Below are 22,875 nucleotides of genomic sequence, written 5' to 3'. Positions count from 1 at the left end.
TTTAAGATAGATGTGTTGAGTGGCAGAATTTACACAAGAGCAAAGTAATGTAATTATTAAATACTTCCCTCTGCACCACGAATTACCCCAATAAATATGTTGGGGTAATTCGTGGTTTCCCTAAAAAAATATATAATGTTCCTTCATTAAACATAGAAACAAGTTGAAGTATTAAAGAAATGTGTTCAGTACTTATAATAGCAGAAATATTAAACTGGGTCAACAAATCTGAATTGCTGGACCGCGACTGCTTTTTCAGTGTTATACATAAATCCTATCCAAGCGGATTACCTTTTAGTGCCTCTAGGCCTTATATTGTCTATTGAATGTAAATTATGAGGTAGAGTGGCGCAGCGTGAGAATGTGAACGAGATTGTGGATTCGTTTCCATTTTGGGGAAATAAAATATTTAATATTTTCATTTCTTCCGCCTGGAGTGCCGGAATACTTCCAGAATCCGACAGAAAGTAGAGAGCGGATTGTTTTGGTTTCCTTTTCAATCTGAGTGAAGGCGCTTAGCTTTGTTATCAGAGCAAAGAAATAAAAATATAAATAAACTAGCGGCTCGCCCGCGGCTTCGCCTGCGTGAACTATGTTATTATTAATTTCTCTGTCTCCATGAGTACCTACGTCCTATAAGTGACGTCCATGCAAAATTTGAGATTCCCAGAACATGTAGTTTCTGAGATTTCGTGATGAGTGAGTGACCTTTCGATTTTATATATATAGATAGATAATAATGTATTCCCTCGAGTGGAGATCGAACCCACTACCGTCACGTTTATAGTAATTATAATATAATAAAGAAAATAAAAAAGAAAGTATTATTATATTTTCTTAATAGAAAAATATTTACAAGAAAAACGCAATGCTTAACTTACTTGAGAATTACAGTTTAAAAGAGGTGTGTTGGCGTTGGCGCCTGCAACGCGGCCTTCTATTGTTTACCACTTGATTGCTAACTTTCCTTGCTTAGATAAATAGAAAAGTTTTTCAGATATTTTTTTCTCGCTTCTTTTTTATTGTAAATTCTCTTCTTATTTTATAATATAAAGAAACCTTTTAAATAAACTCAATGGCAAAATGGCTGTAGGATTAAGGATGTATCCCGCAGCCTTGGAACCTAGTGTTGAAACACTCCGTTCCTATTAACACACTTTCGTTACGTTCCATCGAATTCTCAGGGCATTACGTGTTGAAGGGCGGAATTCATATTACGCATTGCCTCGAGACTAAATCTAGGAAACGAAAATATTAAATATTTAATATCCACGAGTGGGAATCAAACCCGCAACAGCCGCACGCTCGTGCCCTTGCGTCACTACTGGCGTCACATAATAATAATTTCATAACTAGTAAAATAACCTTTTGCTCCTAATTTTCATGAAACTCGCGTTATTCTTTGTAAGCGTACCTGCTATTCACCTGTCAACCTGTCAAGTTCAGTCTTCTTGAAAGAAGCATTTTGTATGAATCGCTATGGTTACCAATACATGTAAATGTAATCCCATCAAAAACATAAATGTAAAATGAAAGCCAAGTTTTTTAATAAAACGTATCCTTTCAGCGATAAAAGAAGTGAGATGTAAATGTATGCCAAGTTCAATGGTCAGTCCTGAAATTTATTTTTAACAATATAAAATATTTTATAACAACTGAAAATGCCCATTCTTCTTACAACTTGGAGACTTTTTTTATGTGTAATATCTGACTTGGCTAGTTTTCATAAGAATTTACAGTAGAATCTGAGTAGAATAGAATTTGAATACATTCATTTATATCGATGTAAATTAATTTGAAAACTAGCCAAGTCAGATATTACACATAAATAAAGTCTCCAAGTTGTAAGAAGAATGGGCATTTTCAGTTGTTATAAAATATTTTATATTGTTAAAAATAAATTTCAGGACTGACCATTGAACTTGGCATACATTTACATCTCACTTCTTTTATCGCTGAAAGGATACGTTTTATTAAAAAACTTGGCTTTCATTTTACATTTATGTTTTTGATGGGATATCATTACTTTTTGTTCAGAAATTATAAGTAGGAAGATTACAAGTACTTTTCCTGTAGGAAGCTACTACGGCAAGAAACTCAAGAGTTGCTGTTTTTAAAACATAGTTTAGAGTAAGCGCTTCATAGGACATTTCTCTTCGCCGAATAAACCAAGTAGGACACCATTGTGATAATACACTTCTATCTTAATATTGTACAAATCTACTGCAGCCTTTATTTCGGAAGTAGCTCCGTACGTAGTTAAGCAAAGCATGTCTTCTTTAGAAGAGTAAGGATTCCCGTTTCGAGCGCTAGTGTAGATACTTAAATCATTCCAGTTACGACATACGTACTCTACTATAGTCTCGCGCAATTTATTAGTTTGTTGTATATCAATACGCTCAAACAAAGAATATGCAATAGCATGGAAGAGACAGCTCCCATCGGGAGGCATTGGAACAATTCGGTGTAAGTTCTTGTTTCAACCACAAGCAATTCTATTGAACGACTCATTGTTCAACATGTCTTGGAAAAAATATAAACAATAAGTTTATTAAGTGCTGACTGTACCAATCTGAATTGATATGATCCCAAGGTCGACTTCGTTCTCTGCCGTTTTCACAAGTGTTCCTAAAACCAGTAAAATCATGAAACCCAGGCCAAAAAAACCATTAAAATATAAGCGCCTTCGTACAATAAAATATATCTAATATAATTAGGTATTTACTTTTTTATTATGGTCAATAATATTATGTTTTATTACTCTTAAGACGATATTTAATTAGGGGAATTGTGCTTAAGATGACATACTTTTTGTTTGAAGACAAATATTTCAAATAAATAAAGTCATCTGAGAACAGCATATTGCGTATTATTATATATTTCATAATCAACGAAATTATTTTAGTTTCAGAACAATCATCTTTCAAACATCATAAAAACAAACAAAAATCGCACTTAGGTCGACCAGTGTAAGACGACATATCTACAGGGTAAAATGACATACTTTTTTTTTTTTTAGTATGCCACTTAGTATGTGGCATAAAAACGCCATCATTATATGTCGAGCATAGTTCACAAATAAATAGTTTCTTCTTTGCTGAGGGGCTTTTAAACAGTATTAACGCCAGATTCATACATGTTGCAAATTTTATGAGGTTGGATTCCGTTATCAGTCACTTCCTTTTCCAAAAGGGAAATAAACTTCGTCACCTGCGGCTATTGAATGCCTTTGCTCTAGCAGCCTTATCCATGTCTTCTTGTGACCAATATATATTCGTTTGTAATTGCCAGGCATTTTGTACGTAAAGCAAAAAAAATATATCGATTCTATTTATAAGGGTAAGATAGTATGCCATCTTATACTCACGTTTTGTATGTCATCTTACCCAATAGATATATGAATTTAATTTTAACCGTTGTGACAAAAGTTTATAGGTTAGGATGCGCTTTTAGCGTTAGTTGTGTCATATAATAATCCTATTTTACATTTATAATAAGTTCAAATAGAAAATCTTTATCTTACATGTCTTTTCACCATCAAGCAAAAGCGAAAGAAAAATTTGTTGCAATTGAAAAAAACGAAAACATGAATTACTTGCCCATCTGCATTCACTTTCAGCCATACTGAATTTAAGCACTAGCTGCATCTACAGACACTCTCTAAAACGTCACAAGATCGCACTTAACGCTAATAGTTTCATCAATATTGGTAGTGTGTCATCTTATCATAGTACTAGTGGACCCGGACGTGGCTACGCCTGCTTGAACTATAAGAATATTTATTAAATATTATATAATATTTTATTTATTTTTATAAGGATGAATATCTATACTAATATAATAAAGCGGAAGAGTTTGTTTGTTTGTTTGTTTGTTTGTTTGTTTGTTTGAACGCTAAGATCTCTGGATCTACTGGTCCGATTTTCATTGTTTTTGTTTTGTATGAAAGCTGCATTCTTCAGAAGTGCTATAGGCTATATAACATTACATTACACATATATACTAATATATTTTAAAGTACATTCTAATTTGACATGCAATTTATCCTGCCATGTTAATAACAACCGTCGTTGCTACGCGACCGCTACCGCGACGTTTTGATATTCATCCTTATGAAAATAAATATAATGGTCACTTTTAGCATTTTATCTAGATTGAAATTATAGTTTACTGTATAACATTCTAATAAATAATTAAGGAGATGTCACTGATTCCAAATGACCTAGCCACCTAGCGGGCGGCACAGTATGACCGACGCGAACGGGCAGATGACGTTGACGGTTTTATAAATTTTCATACATTTTCGAACTTTATTTGTTGTTTATAATTAATTTAAAATACACTTTGATTCTCTTCTTATTTTATTTGATATTGCCCGCTAAAATTATCATACTTAATAGAGAGAAATGTTTAGTTATTTCGTAGAGTCAATATCTATGTACGCACGCACGGAAAACTTTAGGTACTTTTTCTAATATTAAGAATACCTATCCTTTAGTTACTTTTAATCCTTTTGTTAGTTCATTTCAATAACTCAGATAATTTTTTCTAATAATGTGTATCTACTTATTATTCTTTTTGATTATTTGAGCTTATATTTTCTTACTAATTCTATTTAGAATTGAAAATAATTTCATGAATATATTTAATAAATATTCTTATAGTTGAAGCAGGCGTAGCCGCGTCCGGGTCCACTAGTCAAAATATAAGTTCATTTTGGTGACGTTTTCTTAAAACAACAAAGACACTTTGCAAACCGTTGCTTAGCAATGACGGTTGTTATTAACATGACAGAATAAATTGCTTGTCAAATTAGAAAGTATTTTAATTTATTAGTACATAATTGTAACGTAATGTTATATAGCCTATAGCACTTCTGAAGAATGCAGCTTTCATACAAAACAAAAAAAACAAAAACATAGTAAATCGGACCAGTAGATCCAGAGATCTTACCGTTCAAACAAACAAACAAACAAACAAACAAACAAACAAACAAACAAACAAACAAACAAACAAACAAACAAACAAACAAACAAACAAACTCTTCCGCTTTATTATATTAGTATAGATGCCATCTTGAGCACAATTCCCCTATATATGAAAATTTATTATATTTATCTATGAATCTCGACTATAGTTTTTATTTTGTTGATTAAATGACAGTTGTCAGATTAGAAAGTAATTAATGTATGCTGCGTTTAGAAATCTGAAATAATAATAATTATTTTTTTCTAATTTTATTATTTTGTTGGAATAACTCAACACGCAATGCCTCCAGAGTTCGATGGAAAGAGGGGAACTAAGTGTCTTAACACTAGGTTCCCTCTGTCTACCCCGCTATGTGTGGGATACATCGTAAAGCAGATTTATTTACTTTTTATTATTTTGTTTAAGTAATTTTTAATTTTCTCTTTTGTTCTCTTATTTTTTTTATTAACAACTACTTAAATTTTTACTGTTAACACACACACTTTGTGCCCCGGTGCCACGACTGGCCTTACAGATAATATACTATCGTATATTATTAATACATTTTATATATATTTCTATCAATATATATATTTTTTTTATATTTATTTTTTAGTGTATTTTTTTTCTGTCTTAGGGTTCTGTACCTCGAAAGCAATAAAACAGAACCCTTATAGGATCTTATATAGGACTTAGTACTTAAATATTGTAATAATAATTTAATATCAAATACGTTAATCGACTATGCAAATACTCTTAGTATAATAAGTACTAAAACATATGTTTAAATTATAATAAATAATAATGAAGGATGTTAATCCATTTATCTATATATATAAAATCGAAAGGTCACTCACTCATCACGAAATCTCAGAAACTACATATGCTAGGAATCTCAAATTTTGCATACGAGTTATTTATAGGACGTAGGTGCTCGCTAAGACGAGAATTTGCAATATTCAACTTCTAAAGGTTTGTTTTTGGGGTTGAAAGTTTGTATGAAACTTCGTTACTCTACCTTAAATTTGTCTTTGTCATTCGTTACTAAATGCTAGAAGTCTCAAATTTTGCATGGACGTCACTTATACGACATAGGTACTCATGGAGACAGAAATTAATAATAATGTAGTTTACGCAGGTGAAGCCGCGAGCGGGCCGCTAGTTATCTATATATATAAAAGGACTTGTCCTCACTGACTGAGGTAAGACGCGCGCACAGCCGTAACCGCTGTGCGTAGAAACGGTAAATTTAGACAAAAGTTTACTTTCGTAATCTGGACATCCACTAAGAAGGGATTTTGAAAAATTTTAACCCTAAAGGGGTGAAATAGGGGTTCAAAGTTTGTATGGAAAAAAATTTAAATCGGCACCGATTTTTATAAAATTTTAAATTTAGATTTTTAAAAGTATTTAATTGAACACGTATTTCATCGTTTTCTAGAATTCTCCCCCTAAGGGTGCAAATAAGGGGTTGAAAGTTTGTATGGGAAAATTCTTAAATCGCCACCAATTTTTATAAAATTTGAAATTCAGACTCTTAAAAATATTTAATTGAACACATGTTTCATGGTTTTCTAGAATTCTTCCCCAAGTGTGCAAATAAGGGGTTGAAAGTTTGTATGGAAAAATCTTTAAACGCCAGCGATTATTATAAAATTTTAAATTTGAACTCTTAAAAATATTTAATTGATCATGTGTTTTACGGTTTTCCAGAATTCACCCCCTAAGGGTGCAAATAAGGGGTTGAAATTTTCTATGGATAAATCTTTAAATCGCCACCGATTTTTATAAAATTTGAAATTTAGACTCTTAAAAATATTTCATTGAACACATGTTTCGTGGTTTATTATAATACACTCCTAAATAAGCAAGCGAAGCTGCACGCGTCCGCTAGTATAGCTATATATATAAATGTGTCAACATTTTAATGAAGCGGTTCTAAAAAGCTGTAAAGGTTATTTCTTTTAATAAATGGTGAAAATCTTAGAGTAAAAATACTGTAAGGTCCGTATTTGTCAATCGCTCTCAAGTCTGAGATCGATCTTGAGATGCCGTTTTTATTAATAGATACATATGTAATTTATGAATGAAAACAACAGATCGTCCGCTCTCAAGTCTGAACTTGATGGCTAGATTTTTCATTTTTGCTTATGTTAACCTTTTATGTTTTTTTAAAAACACTTTCCATTTAACCATGCGGGCGAAGCCGCAAGTTAAAGCTAGTTTATATATATAAAAGGACTTGTCCTCGCTGACTGAGGTAAGACGCACTCACAGCCGTAACCGCTGATGGTAGAAACGTAAAGTTTGGACAGACGTTTACTTTCGTAATCTGGACATCCACTAAGAAGGGATTTTGAAAAATTTTTACTCTAAAGGGGTGAAATAGGGGTTGAAAGTTTGTATGGATTTTTTTTTAAATCAGCACCGATTTTTATAAAATTTGAAATTTAGATTTTTAAAAGTATTTAATTGAATACGTGTTTCATAGTTTTCTAGAATTCTCCCGCTAAGGGTGCAAATAAGGGGTTGAAAGTTTGTATGGAAAAATCTTTAAACCGCCACCGATTTTAATAAACTTTTTAAGTTTAGACTCTTAAAAATATTTCATTGAACACATGTTTCATGGGTTATTAGAATTCACCCCTAAATACGCAAGCGAAGCTGCGCGCGTCCGCTAGGAATAAATAATAATGAAGGATGTTAATCCATTTATTATATTTTTATATTTTTACGTGAAGCCCTTGAAGTCCACATGATGACAGGCTTTCTCAGGACATAAATTAGAGTCATTTTCAGCTACAAATGGAGACATATCTTATCTTAAAATATACTTGAAAGCATCATGTTGTTGTAGATGGCTTACGTAAGTAATAGTGAAGTTAGTCTACAAAACAAATAAAATATTTACTAACGTGTGACATAAATAAAAGCAACAATATATAAATAATGCATTGCTCTTATATTATGCCAGGCGCTACACTATAAGTAAATGTACCTAATTGAATCTATTTATTGAAAAATTATAAGAAAATGTTAAAAAAATACTAGTTTCGGATTTTTTCCTTTACATACACCCAATTACTTAACCGGATGCTAAATTTCACCATTCCAGGTCATCTGGAACTTGGTTAACATTAAGGTCTATAGGTCAGTCACCCCCCTAAAAAATTACGATTTTTGGACGTCATTATCTAAATAACTGTTTGAGCTGTGTTTATGAAATTTAATGCACGTATACAGGTAGGGGGTCTAAATATTTGAGCCAAATATGATAGGTTTAGGTGGAATAGTTTTTGAGTTTCGAATAGGTAAAAAGTGGCTTCAAATGGTTCGTGTAAAATAACACACGGTGCTGCTCGCCAGTTCTGTTCGTAAAAAAACTTGGCCACGCGCTCCGCGCGTTTTAAATAAAATGTATAATATATACGTTACTAATATATACATATATTATCTTATTTTACTAAGATAAGCCTAAGATTAAGATAATCAACAAGAAAATTATTTTTATTTCAGATTTTATTTGACCTTATTCTTAAATTTTCTTTAATTTGTAAGAAAATTATAATTTTGAATATTAATTGAAAGTTAAAATGTCAACTTTCTAATTAAAATACAAAATAAATATATAAATTTTAAATATACTATACGTTTTAGAAGCAGTAATCATTTTACAATGACTATTTCAGTTTCAATTATCTAAGAACGAATTATTATTAATCAATTAATATGTTACGAGCATGAGGCACCTAAAATAAAAGTTTTATTAATTTAAAATATAAATTATTAACAGTATGTATACCTATTAATAGAAAAAATCCTTTATTTATTTTAATTCAAAATAATTTTCATTCAAATAGGCTTTGCAAACACTTTTAAATCGTCGAATGAACATTAAGAGTAATCGCAGATTAAATGAAAATTGTGCTGAGAGCTTTACACGAATTGATTGTGATTAAAATAATTTTAATAGCAATTAAATTAATTAAAATTAGTTTTGACAGAATTATTAGTCATGAAATAAAAAGTAGTGGTTTATCACCAGTATATAAAATTGTAGAGGCGAAGCGCGGTGTTTAGTTTCGCCACTGAACACGTAATGTTTTCAGAATTTTGGTAAATGGAGATCAGAGTGCACTATTTTCCCTCTGTCTAACCTGATGTAGTGAGATACAGCGTGAAGCTGAGAAAAAATAAATAATACTAACTTTTGCTTGTTTAATACTTACTTTATCTAATGGAAAAAATATAATTCAAACTGTTAGTTCCTGAGATTACCGCACTTAACCAAACAAACTCTTCACTTTTATACTATGTAAGTAAGACATTATTCAATGAAATGTAAAAAAAATACTATCACGATTTTAAAGAAACCCTGGAATTAGATGCTTTTAAGAAATTCTAAATGTAGCTCCCAAATTACTTGTTATATTTGACATTTTATATGAAAAATAATTTCTAAGTGAAACATGACATGTTCGTCATATTATGTGGGAGCTTTTATAAGCTTTTTGATTGAATTTCCTCTAAGTCATCCTTTACATAAGTTTTATAGATTAATCAAAAATCTATTCTAAGGATTTTGTAACGTCAGGGAGTTCGGGGGCTATTGTACAGGTCATACATACATATAGAGTACAAAATATTATTAAATAAGAATAGCAAATTCATGTTTCTTGAAAAGGAGGCATATGGGATTTGGGAGGCATATTTCAGATGACTATGAATAATATTTTAAATATGCAAAAAAAAATATCAAAAATATCATACATAAGTTAATATTATTTTCGTACTCTTGGTATTTTATTCGTTTAAATTTTTGTCTCTGCGGAACTCAACGCTGTATTTTAGTCTTGGTGCCAGAGCTAAGAAATTAACATATTAATAAATAATAATTAATTACCCCTATTGGTGATCGAACACACAACCGTCGGGTTACACTTACACCCTTACACCTTACGTCACGACGGCTTCAAAATTAATTGTGTATTATACCTATATTACATTTTGCTTAATTAGCCTAGACATAGTGATTATTTTTTATTGCGGTTTTACTGCCTTCCGAAATATAGCAGAGCAGGGAGACCTGGGAACCTTCCGTTCCCATTAAGACGATTCAGTTCCACACTTTACGCCAAATTGAGGAACTTGAGGCATTGCGTGTTGAGTGGCGAAACCCAACGCCACCTTGCCTTGAAGATTCCAAAGCAAAGAAGTGAAAATATTAAATAATTAATTTCCTGGAGCGGAAATCCAAAACACAACCTATCCTTTTACAGACACACGCTAATATTTGAATTAATATTAAAACAAAATACCATAACCCTTTAATATTTAACTAAAACTATTATTAAACTAAGTAAGTAAATACCAAATCTAATAACGTATCTGCCCAACAGAGCCATGTCGCTGGTGCCGCCGGGCGGCGCGGACTCGCCCAGCCCGAGGCGCGCCGTCAGCCCCCTACTGGAGTCACGCAGACCACACTGTACTCTGGCGTGTGATTACTGCGCTGCTATATTGGAAGATAAGTTTAGACGTATGTATATATTATATATATCGTGTATGCTTGCTTCTGTTTGTAGGTTTGATTATTGATTTTTTGGTTTTTACTTCAGAAGGAGTTCGTTTTTTCTCGTCTGTCGAGTTCTCATTCTGAGAAAATAAGAGAAGAGGTATCAAACTGATATTCATATCAAATATTGCCTTCTATTGTCTCTTGGTATACAGAAAAATAAGCATCTAAGTCAACGCAATCAAAGGATACGATCATTTTTGCACCAGTTTGTACGAAAATTTCCGCATTATCTAATTATAGGGTACTTCCAGTGAAGTTATAATTATAACATTTGACAAGAAGCAGTACAAATAGAGAAAATTCATTTAGTTAATTTCTATTTTCTTCGCTCTGGTCTGGTGTAGAGCCAAAGCGCGGCGTTCAGTTCCGTCAATCAAACTCGGATGCAATGCCTCCAAAATCTGCAGAAAGTAGGGAACGGAAGGAAAATGAACGAAAGAACGGAATGGGAACGGAGTATCTTCTGAGTATCTTAACACTAAGTTCCAAGGTTCTCTCTGCCTACCCTGCTATGTGCGTGAAGAAAAGCGTAAAAAATATACTGTTCCTTTAAAGATGTAAATAACAATACTGAATCAAAAGCTTTAAGAAAAGCACAATAGCAGAACTATTATATATAGTATTTCATATATGTATGTATGTCTTAAGCACTAAAGCTGCGAAATGTACGGTCTGATAATGTTTAAATTCATGCCTCACTTTGAGTGCGACTCTCAGATATACCAAACAAGTTGAAATTGCGAATAAGCTTTACACTTCTCCAAGCAGCGTCGATGTTTACAAAAGTTGAAAATTTTTAAACGAATTTTTAGATGGAATTGGGGTTATTCATTTTATTTTTTTATATTGGATGCAAAAGAACACTAAATTGGCTATTACTTTTTTGGTATTTATCACAATCTATAGGTAAATAATACTAAATGTAATTATATTTTTTTAATATTATTTATGACTTATATAAAAGAAACAGCCTTTTCACTGGAGCCTAACGTTAATGCAATCCGTCGCATAGAGAATTGTGTACTGAGTGGCGGAATTCAAATCTGGGTTCGATTCCCACTGGAGGAAATGAATTTATGAATATTTTCATTGCTCCTGTACTAAGGAAAAGCACGGCGTTGAGTTTCGCCACTAAAAACGTAATGGCTCCATAAATTAATCGAAAAGTGGAGAACGGAGTGTCTCAACACTAGATTCCGTCTGCCTACCCTGCAGTGTGCGGGATACAGCGTGATGCTGAAAAAAATATATAATGAAAAGCGTAATGAGATAGCAAGAAAATTTTATTATATTAGTTATTGTAAATTTTCCATGTTATTGTGTCATTCATGCGACATATGCAAAATGTTTAAAATAAACGTGTATTACAAAAGTCCCTTTGTGTTGAAACGATGTGTCAAGCTGAAGCTTAACACGCTTATCAAAGTTGGAAAATAGCTATAAAGTTTGTGATATTTCTAACGGGGACACTTTAGAGAATATTAGCTATTTTATTCATATAGTGTTTGTTATATACAAATGTTTATTAAAAGATAAAATAAAAAAATATATAAGATAATAAGTTAGGCAGAGGGAACCTAGTGTTAAGACACTCGGTTCCCCACTTTCCGTCGATATTAAAATATACCAGAAAAAATAGAATTCTTCTATGTCTATTCTTTCTGTTCTCCACTCTCCACCCACTTTTGAGAAATCACCCAGAAATCGAACCCACAACCGTTGCACATGCAACCATCTTATAAGTTCTAATGTTTTAGTTCTCTATTTAATATCTTGAAACATTTAATAATTAAGGCATAAAGAAACTAAAACATTACTTAATATCGCTCTTTCTTTAATTATGTACTAAAAAGAAAACATGAATATAATAATTAAATGAAAGTAATTTACAGGCAATGCCGATATGCGGAACCGAGGTACATCCCCTTTATCAGTGTCACCGCGTCAGTCCCTTACGGGGGAACCCCCCTGGGCTCTACCGGATGACGATCGACCGGACTTTTCAGCACTTAAGGAAAATATTCACAGGATTAATAAGTAAGTTTCATTTTAGTTTACTGTGCTTGAAAACATTAGATATAAATAGATTTTAAACATAAAGTTCACTGTATATTAATATACCTATACCTATGACTTTTATGGGTTCGATTCCCTCCTGTTCATCGATTGGTAAATATCGCCGAAATATTTTAGATTTTTTTTTAAATAATTTTGTCTTCTTGGTCTAATTAAACGAAATACCGCTTTACTTTTCAATATCTAAGGCAAAATGTATCTAGTAAAAGTAAGAAAAATATTTTTCACCCTTCTAGATAACTGATGTAGTTTTAAACTTGTGACATGCCTACTACACCCTTCTTTTTTTTATTTTTTGCATCAAGCTTATATCTCGTAGCAGGATAGACAGAGGGAACTTGCTATTAAAACACTCTGCTTCCCATTTTCCCCCGGATTCTGGAGGCATCGCGTGCTGGACATCAAAGAAATGAAAATATTTGATATTTAATTTACACGAATGGGAATTGAACCCACAACTAATTGCTGCAATACGACTGGCCTTTACTAATATTTTAGATATGAAAGACCCATTAAAATTAAGTATTATTACTATTTAAAAATAGGCTATAAAACATAAATTTCAACTCTAATTCTTATGAAGAGTATTAAATTACGAGTTTATATCAAAATCGTTATTGAAATTTGTAAATGATATATATTATGCTCCTGGACCCTCCCTAGTCCCTTCGTAATTAAATTATGATTCATTATAGCTGAATTTATAAAGACCCTATTTCGTACATCAATTAGCCGGTGGGATTCTGAAATGTTTTTCTTATAAATTAACAGAAATAATTGCTATGGTAATTATTTTTATAAGTAACTAATTTGGCAGATTTTAACATAGCTGTTCCAATTGTTATCTATGGTTTGTGATGAGTATGTAAATGGGGAACATGGGAGTGTCTTGACACTTGGTTCCTTCTTAGGCTTCTTATCTGCTGTGTTCGGGATATAAGGCGAAACTTTTTTTTTAATGAAAGTTATGTTATATTCTCAAAACGAGGGCTTTCCATTAAAAATATTTCATTAAAAATGTGTAAAAATCCCGAAAATTAAAAATTAAATATTTAATTTATTAATTAAAATTATTATTATATTATCATCTATTATTGGGAATTTCATGTAATTTTTGAACGTTTGGATGACATTTCTAAGCTCTCTAGTCCTCAATTAACTTTAACAATTATTTTTTTATTGTTTGAATGTAGCGTTCGACAGTTTTAGTAAAAACAAATATTAAAAATTAAAAAATAGAACTTCCGCCTGTCAAAATAACACACAATTTAAAAACCTAAATATAAATGAATATTTTATGTATGAAAGATACAAATCTATTAAATATAGATAGAATAAGTAATTCCAAAGTAATTTATCATTTTCAAAGGGATTGCGAGACATCCACGAGACTGGACATGCTGTTGACGCAAGTGGAGCAGTATGCTAACAATTTGGAAGCTTTAGTCGAGGAACGTACTTCAGATTACTTGGAGGAGAAGAGGAAATGCGAGGAGTTATTGTACCAGTTATTACCTAAGTAAATATATTTTATTATTATAATAACACGTAATATTAGACGTCATGGCGCAGTGGTTCAATGGTTTGACTGTAACGCGACTGTTGTGGTTTCGAGTCCCTATCGAGGAAATGGAATTAAATAATAATTAATAATAATTAATTAATTATTTAAATTTATATTTTCACTTCTTTGTTCTGGTGTCGAGCCAAAGCGCGGAAAATGGGCAACGGAGTGTCTTAACACTAGGTTCCCTCTGCTTTTCCTGCGGGATACAGCGTGAAGCTGATTTTTTTTTTAATATTATTAGAAAATATGTGTCCTACAAAAGTAAAAAATATATATTTCATTTCATTTAAACATTTCTGAGTTTTCTACATATTATTTTTGCGAATAAGCTTAAATCTATACAGGTCCGAAACTTTCGAGACTAACTTAATTTGGCTAAATCTTCAAAGACTGTCGAACTTTATAATCAAAATAGGCATATATACAAACATTAAAGGTAAATGTTACCTTAGAAGAACGCTAAACATTTCTCTTCACTTGCAAAGGGATTTGGAGCTTAAAAGCTGTCTACTGAAATAAGATTTTGTTTTTCTTTCGCTGAAGGATTATTCGCCGCAAGGGAAAATATTACAGCTGATATAAACAAAGTAGACATTTTGACAATCTTTTTTCTCGGAAGGATTCTTTTAGATGTTCTTTTGCTGTAATGAGGATTTCGAAAGTGACTTCTGTCTTTACTTTGCAAAAGTGAGCTTTAACTGACTACTGACGAGTATATTTGGAAAAAAATTTACTCATTTTTTATAGCAACATTTATTGAACTGCTTTTCGAGAAAAACTATGGGAATTTAAATTACTAACAAATATTTTTTTCAATGTTTTTGACCTTTGTACTTTAACGTCTCATTTTTTGCCTTGTTAACAGAGCGAAGAAATGAAAATATTAATAAATAATAATCCATTGCCCCGAGTGGAAATCGAACCCACAATCTACTAAATCTATTACAGTTACATACTTGTGCCCCTATGCCACGACGACCTAAAAAAATTAAAAACAAATAATCTAGACTTATCGATAATCGTAATTTTGGTTTAACAAATATATAATCGATTTGCTTAAAAAAAACAACATTTTAGATCAGTCGCTTCACAACTTATAATGGGCCAGCCCGTGATGGCAGAAACGTACGACCAGGTGACAATTTACTTCAGCGACATAATCGGCTTTACCCAACTCTCCGCCGAGTCCACGCCTCTCGAAGTTGTGGATCTGTTGAACGACTTGTATACAAGCTTCGACTCTATTATTGAAAACTTTGACGTTTATAAGGTAAGGTGTAAAGGTTAATCTAGATTGGAGTATTTAAATTTAGTTAATTAAAAGTTTGACATTTTAAGGTATGATGAGTTCGAGTGTTAGATAGCAGTTAAATAAATAGGAAATTATGTAAGCGATCAGCTTCACGCTGTATCCCGCAAGACACTCCGTTCTCCATTTTCCGCCGAATTCTAAACGTATTGCTTGTTTAGCGGTGAAATTCAACGTCGCATTTTACCTCAACATGAGATCCGAACTTTGGTATTTGAATTTAGTTAATTAACAGTTTGAAATGGATTGACGAGGTTATTTATTAAAGTTAATACAACTCTGAGAGTTAGATATTAGTTAAATAATGAATACCTATAGGAAATTAAATTAGATATACGCAAACCATTTCGTATTTCTAACAAGAACCACGGTCATCTATATATATAAAATCGAAAGGTCACTCACTCATCACGAAATTTCAGAAACTACATGTGCTAGGAATCTCAAGTTTTGCATAGGAGTTACTTATAGGACGTAGGTGCTCGCTAAGATGGGAATTTGTAATATTCGACTTCTAAGGGGTTGTTTTTGGGGTTGAAAGTTTGTATGAAACTTCGTTACTACTAATGCTAGGAGTATCAAATTTTGCATGGACATCACTTATAGGACGTAGGTACTCATGGAGATAGAAATTAATAATAACATAGTTCACGCAGGCGAAGCCGCGGGCGGGCCGCTAGTTTGACATAAAAAAATCATATATGCTAACAGATAAATTTTGCTATAAATATAAAAAGATACACAGTATTTTCTTATTTACAGGTGGAAACGATAGGTGACGCGTACATGGTAGTATCTGGTCTGCCAATGAGAAATGGAAATCGGCATGCAGCTGAAATAGCTCGTATGTCCCTAGCATTGCTCCGGGCTGTCCGATTGAAAACCGTTCCACATCGACCTGGTGAAAGATTGCTTTTGAGGATCGGAATGCACACAGGTATATTGGATATTGAAAGCAATTTGTTATAGTTTCGTTCTGGTTTCATGATTAATGGGTTGGGTTTTCAAAGCGTTTATTTGCTGGTGAAATTTTTAATTTACTTCTGATGTAATTTAGAAGAGAAATGCTGTATTTGAAAAGGAATTTTATTTCTTTAAAGCGCTAGTCGTGGTGCAGGGTTACGAGCGAGTGACTGTAACACGACATGTTATGGGTTCGATTTCGACTCGAGGAAATTAAATATTTACTATTTTCGTATTACTTACTCTGGTGTCGGAAATGGGCCTCCAGAAACCGACGGAAAGTGAGAAGCGGAGTATCTTAACACTAGGCTCGCTCTGCCTACCCTGCTACATACGGCGTAAAGCTGGGAATTTTATTGTATTTCAGAATATTATTCTGAAATGTATGGTTTATAAACAGAACATGTTATTATGATTTTCAAATATAAATTATTTATTATAGTTATTATATTAAAATATATATTTTTTGGTAAATCATCATAATTTAAATAACTTAAGTAAAGATATTTCTATAGAGGCGCTAACAAAAAAATGTAGCAGAATTTCAACCGGATGCAAAATTTTCTTAATTAGGTATTCAAATATGTTTGTAAAAAATAAAAATGTTTCCAAATTAGACTTACTTTAGATTGTTTTACAACCTCTGAACGTTAGCTCTAAACATAAACAGAAATAAGATATACTTAATTACTAAATATAAAAATATATCATACTTAACGAATTAATATTTAATATTTTTTTATTAAAATATTAACTTTTAATACTTTTTCAAAGCTATATATAGACAAAACTTTAAATATGCTAAAATAACCTTAACGTCTGAAGTACTTACGTTCAAGAATAGATTTAAAAAAAAAAACAAATCATCTTCATGGTGTATCCGCATACAGCAATGTAGATATATTAACCTAGTGTTTAGACACTCTGTTCCCCATTTTCTACCGAGAACTTAACACCGAAGAAATGGAAAGGGAATAGCTAGTAAATCCTATATAGTTATTTGTTTCAATGTTTTTTCTATAGTTACTTCCTCAATGTTCCAATTTATTTTATCTAAAGTAGGTTTTTTATGTTTCTTTTTGTGTCGTTCGATAGAACCAATAATATTGTGATGAAAGTTGAAAGGGAATTAATGTACTTGTTTGTCTGATCTGAGACGGTTTATTCTTTGTCAATAGCCATAATGGATATCCAATCCATTTCTGGGATTTCCTAAGTATTTATAACATGTATTTTCTATAGTTTTCCACTTTTCTATTAAATTATTAACGGCTAGTTGTTTCCCGCAATTTCTTTTACGTTATAATAAAACAAAAAAATCTAGCTTTTTCCTTTTTCGTAAGTATTTCGAGGAATATTTTCTTATTGCTCCTCTATAGTCTCCAAAAAGTCAAAGTCAAGTCACACTCAGTATTGGAACAGTTTTATATATTATATAAAAAATATTTATCTATTTTACTTTAATTTTTTTCAACTACATGTGACGTAATGAGACCAAATCCAGTAGTAAAACACTAGTATTTGTGTAAGAAGGCCCCGCTTTTCCAAAATATTTCATACATTTGTAGAAAAAAATATCACTAGAATAATTTCTTCATTAATAACTACAATTATTTGATAGATAGATTTAATAGTAATTATAATGCCTTGTCATACCGCCTTACTTTTAATATCTTCTTCATACTACGAGGGTTATTATTGATTTACGATATAAATATTCTACCTTGAAGATATCACCTTTGTGATTCTTGCTTATTTTCTAAGAAATACTGCTTAGGTTTAGTTAGAAATATAATAACGCTGTAATCTGACATCTTTCAACACAACGACACTAGCCGAAATAATGACATAGAATTTTCCTTTAGTTTTCTTTTCCATGTATTCTGATAACAATGTTATAATTATCTTTATAATTGTTATTAACATGATTTGTGTTAATAATAAACAGGTCCATGTGTAGCTGGTGTGGTGGGCTTGAAAATGCCACGATACTGCCTCTTTGGGGATACTGTTAACACAGCGTCAAGGATGGAGTCTCATGGTGAAGCATTGAAGATCCACGTTAGTCCCAAAACTAAAGAAGTATTGGATTTGTATGATTGTTTTGACCTGGAATGCCGAGGCGAAATTACTATGAAGGTAAATATAAGCTATTTTATAGAAAAATCGGTTTGTAGCATTACTGTCCTTGATATTTTCAAAAATCTTTTGCCTCCTAATTTAGAACTTTGTTAATTTGTATTTTTTTTTACTAGGGCAAAGGCAAAATGACAACATATTGGTTACTGGGAGAAAAATCATTTCAGGAATCGAATAGACAGGAACAAATGAATTACAATGAAAACACTGTAAGCAATCCTAGTATTACATTTCAAGGACCAGATAGTCCTGCGTCCCATTCACTAACCCACAGTCAAAGTCCAGAAAAGAATGGCACTAAAGAACTAAGTAACAAAGCTACAGAAATACTAGCTGAGAGGGATCGTATTAAACATGAAATAGCTACATTCGTTGCAAAAGATCTCATAAATAATATAGATAATGCTGTACGAGAATTCAGATTGTCTGAAGCGAAAATAAATGCATCAACGCCTAATAATAAACAAGTATGTAATGGAAGCGAGAAAGGTCTAATAACTCCTAATTATGATAAGGAACTTGTTATCAATAAAGGTAAAGTGCGAGACGTTGTAAACAGATTTAATTCGACAATGAATAATGTGAATGAAATAGTTAAGAACATCAAAACTGAAAATGGTAAAAAGTAAAGACTGAAGCGATATTGATCTCATAAAGTTTATTGTGAAATTTCTTAAAATATTTATCTAAGTAATTGACTATTTATATTAGAAATTAGAAAGTAAATGTAATGTAGTGCAAAGCACCAGTATGAACTAGTCCCTTTTAGTTTAAGTGGTTTTTTTTTAATTATTTATAGTAAAACTAATATTATATAGCGTAGCATCTTTGTGGGTGACCAAACCTACTCCGAATTTTAGTATAAGAGTAATATTTAAACTAAAAATGATATAAATTATACAAATATTAATATTTCTACAATAGAATAGGATATCGCCAAAGCGATTAAACAGAAAGCCGTAGTGAGATTTTCATGTGAATATTAATATAATTATAATCGAATTGTAGTACTTTACTCTAGACCTTGTAGTGTTTTTACTGACCTTTTATACTTCCGTACCTTTTTAATGAAGCTAACTTCTTAGTAAGTCCATGAAACATCTTGTCCACTAATCTTCACGTTTAAAATGCTTATTATATAAATACGATAGAATTATTTATTTAAATTAATTATGTAACGCCTAATATTTGTGATTATTGTTGTATTTCTATATATTTTATTTAAATTTATAAAGATTTTAGTTATAATTGTAATGTTAGTTAAGGTAACTTCTTTGTTTTGTTTTTGTTTGTAGATCTTTTAAATGTGTAGATACAATTTAAAGTAGAATTAGGTAACGTTGTTATGGTATAGTACAACATTTTTATAAGAGCTGTGACATTCTTATTTTCTAATTAATTATATGTAATTATTTCAAGTTCCTTTATGTAAATTAGTAACGATCTGTCGAATCACGAATAATAAATAAATATGAAGTAATAAATGTCTAAAGAATATGTAGTGTTTTATTTATTTTATTTCCGAATTAAGAACCTGTTTTATTTTTTATTTTTTTTAGTTTCATTCCCGCATAGACAACCTAATCAATTTTTCCGCCGAATTCTCGTTACAAGAGCGAGGAAATGTCAATATTGAATACTTTATTTCCTCAAGTGGAAATCGAACTTACATCCTCATTTTTAATAAACTTTTCTTATATGTTTTTAAGAAAATAAAGCAGTAAAAGTTTTGTGAGTATATAATATTGCTCTCCAAAAATTTGACGTTCCTCCCCCGAGGCTTTCGATCCGCAAAAAGATCACTTGTCTGCTTATTTAACGACTGTCGCAACTTATGGGATGTTTCGCTTTAGTTGAATGGTTTTGAGAAAATTTTATATAAAGTAATTTATTTACAATTTTTAAGTCAAATTACTTTTAAGATATGAATAAAATAGAATTTATTAGCAATAAAATTTGAAGTAATACAAGAACAAATATAGTAGCAAAGAATTTATACGTTGACAACTGCCAAAGTAGTTCCGTCGTTAATTCGTTGGAAAGTATGGATCGAAGGTGTCTTAATAGAAAAACTAAATATCTTAACACTAGTTCCCAGGTTGCTGTGCCTATAGTAGGGCTATATGAGGGGTACAGGAGGAAGGTAGCTAGCCTAGGTGATAAAACAACAACATGATATCATTGAGTTAGTCTGATGATGGAGCTAGGACCTGAATAGTGGAACTCTTTAGAGGTTACTAGCAATTAGCTTCGAGCACACTACAGCACTTGTAGTTGATTTTAATTTGAAAAAGTAATCATTTAATTGTAGGTGACAAGGTAATTTATAAATATTATATAGATATAACTACGTTATTTCATTACACCAGGGCCCTGGTGGTATAATATATATCTATTTTTCATGAAAAAAGTTCTCATTAGATTACAGGCGTAATATTTCATTTTTCCATTCAGTCGAGAAAATCCTATTATAGTCACGTCAGATTCTATTCAAGGTGAAAATAATGAAATGAATCACAATTTGGTAGTTTGTTTATTTATGTCTGCTTTTTTAATATAAAACATACTTTTTTAATAAAATAAAATACACCTATGAATCGGCTTAGATGCATATGTTCTACAATTTATATAAACATCTTGTATATTTTTGCTATTTCTTAACAATGGGATTCAGCGGGCGAAGCCTCAGGTTGGTTGATAATTCTGTATTAAAACGGTTGTTAGTAACCACTATCAATAAGAGATGTAAGCAACGACTTCATTAATCGGATCACGCTGTACCCCGCACACAGCAGTGTAGGCATAGGAAACCTCGTGTTAAGACACTCCGTTCCTCACCTTCCGCAGAATTCTGGAGACATGGAGACATGGAATTCTGGAGGCAAAGAGCGAAGAAATGAAAATATAAATAAATATTTCCTTTCCTCGACTGAGGATCGAACTCACAACCAGTCGAGTGCAGCCACGATTGGGAAATAAAACAACATTATAAAAAAAAACTCTAATAGAATATTTCAAACTGTCTTTCCAAAAAACTCGAAAGACATAAGAATCGGATTAAGGGAACACATTTCACCAGTAAAAGCCTCGCGAGCGTATTTCACGTTCCACGAATGTTTGACATTTCATCCTCTCGGGTCTCGTCATGTGTCAGATAACCCGCGAAAGACCTTTTCCCCTTACATTTTATCTTTATGGTGGCCATGCGAATGGGCTTTGAGAATCCCACAGTATATTTTAATTGGGTAGTTTTGTTTTCTAATATATTTATTTACGTATATAAAATGGATATAATCAATAAGAGGATTATATGTTTTTTCTATATGTAGTACAATATATTTTTTTATTTCTTATCATAAATAACAGCTTAAGTAGAGATATAACCCAATGTTTTTCTTTGATATGAAATATTTGGGTACTTATTCTGTAAGAAAACTACCTATTGTTTCTACAAACGTTTAGTTTTTACCTTTTGATGTACAGAACCCTTAAAAGTAGACGTAATCCTTAATAATTAAATAATACAATTCCCAATAAAATGAAAATCCAATAACAAATAGAGTGTGCCTCATTTATACAAAGCGGACGAGCTTGTCGAGCTTTACGCGAGCTCGAGCTTAATTGACCTCTTCTGCCTGCTGGTGACTTTAATTTAATATTTTTTCTTTATATCTATAATTATAACAAAGTCGTAGCATATTAGTGTCTGTTCTGGAGACGTTTGTTGATTGGCGGAACTGAACGCCGTGATTTACCTTGTTACCAGAGCAAGGTACTGAAAATATAAAAAAATTTCGGTAGCGGAAATCGACCTCATAACCTCATAACGCTTGTGCGCCTGTGCCATGAGTGGCCTCATATATTATGTTAAAAAATCACAATTTCTAATTCACTAGCTAATTTGTAAACAATAACTTAAAAATAGTACCAGAGAATTTAATAATACTTCATTAGTATTTTATATTTAAAGTAATTGTTAAGCTTCTTAAAAAATTTAAATGAAGAAAATTGAACGTCAAATGCAGATTTTCATCAAGATTTTAATTTCCGCCAGTTAAATTGTGGAATAATTTCTAAAACTCGATAATAGAATACAGGCGAAACTGGGTCACAGTTTATGTGTATTCACGCTTGAAATTACCAATAAATGGAAATCGGAGTTTGACGGAAGACATCTATGAAGTCGAGATTGCGGCCACTCGCGTTTCAGATTACTTAATAAAATTGTTTTGGTAGGTGGGTATGATGAAAATGCCGATTTTTAAATTTTTGTAG

The 22,875-nt window shown here is 31.7% G+C and overlaps 1 protein-coding gene across 1 annotated transcript in view; it reads left to right on the top strand.

Annotated features, from left to right (window-relative positions):
• The window catches only part of LOC146536329 (atrial natriuretic peptide receptor 2-like), a 49,597-nt gene extending 29,500 nt beyond the window's left edge, over positions 1–20,097 (top strand). The window contains exons 2-8 of the mRNA XM_085190414.1: positions 10,368–10,507; positions 12,439–12,583; positions 13,992–14,141; positions 15,267–15,459; positions 16,261–16,435; positions 18,410–18,600; positions 18,717–20,097. Coding sequence (XP_085046540.1) covers positions 10,372–10,507; positions 12,439–12,583; positions 13,992–14,141; positions 15,267–15,459; positions 16,261–16,435; positions 18,410–18,600; positions 18,717–19,229 — 1,503 coding nt within the window. The 5' untranslated portion in view covers positions 10,368–10,371 and the 3' untranslated portion in view covers positions 19,230–20,097. The remainder of the gene's footprint in view (positions 1–10,367; positions 10,508–12,438; positions 12,584–13,991; positions 14,142–15,266; positions 15,460–16,260; positions 16,436–18,409; positions 18,601–18,716) is intronic.
• The last annotated feature ends 2,778 nt before the right edge of the window (positions 20,098–22,875 follow it).

Source organism: Heliconius melpomene, chromosome 9 (assembly GCF_056956725.1).
Source record: "Heliconius melpomene rosina isolate 202511_hmr_F chromosome 9, ASM5695672v1, whole genome shotgun sequence".
In the NCBI taxonomy this organism is placed as follows: Eukaryota; Metazoa; Arthropoda; class Insecta; order Lepidoptera; family Nymphalidae; genus Heliconius; species Heliconius melpomene.
The sequence above is the reverse complement of the archived record's forward strand: the minus strand, read 5'-3'. Positions and strand labels throughout refer to the sequence as shown.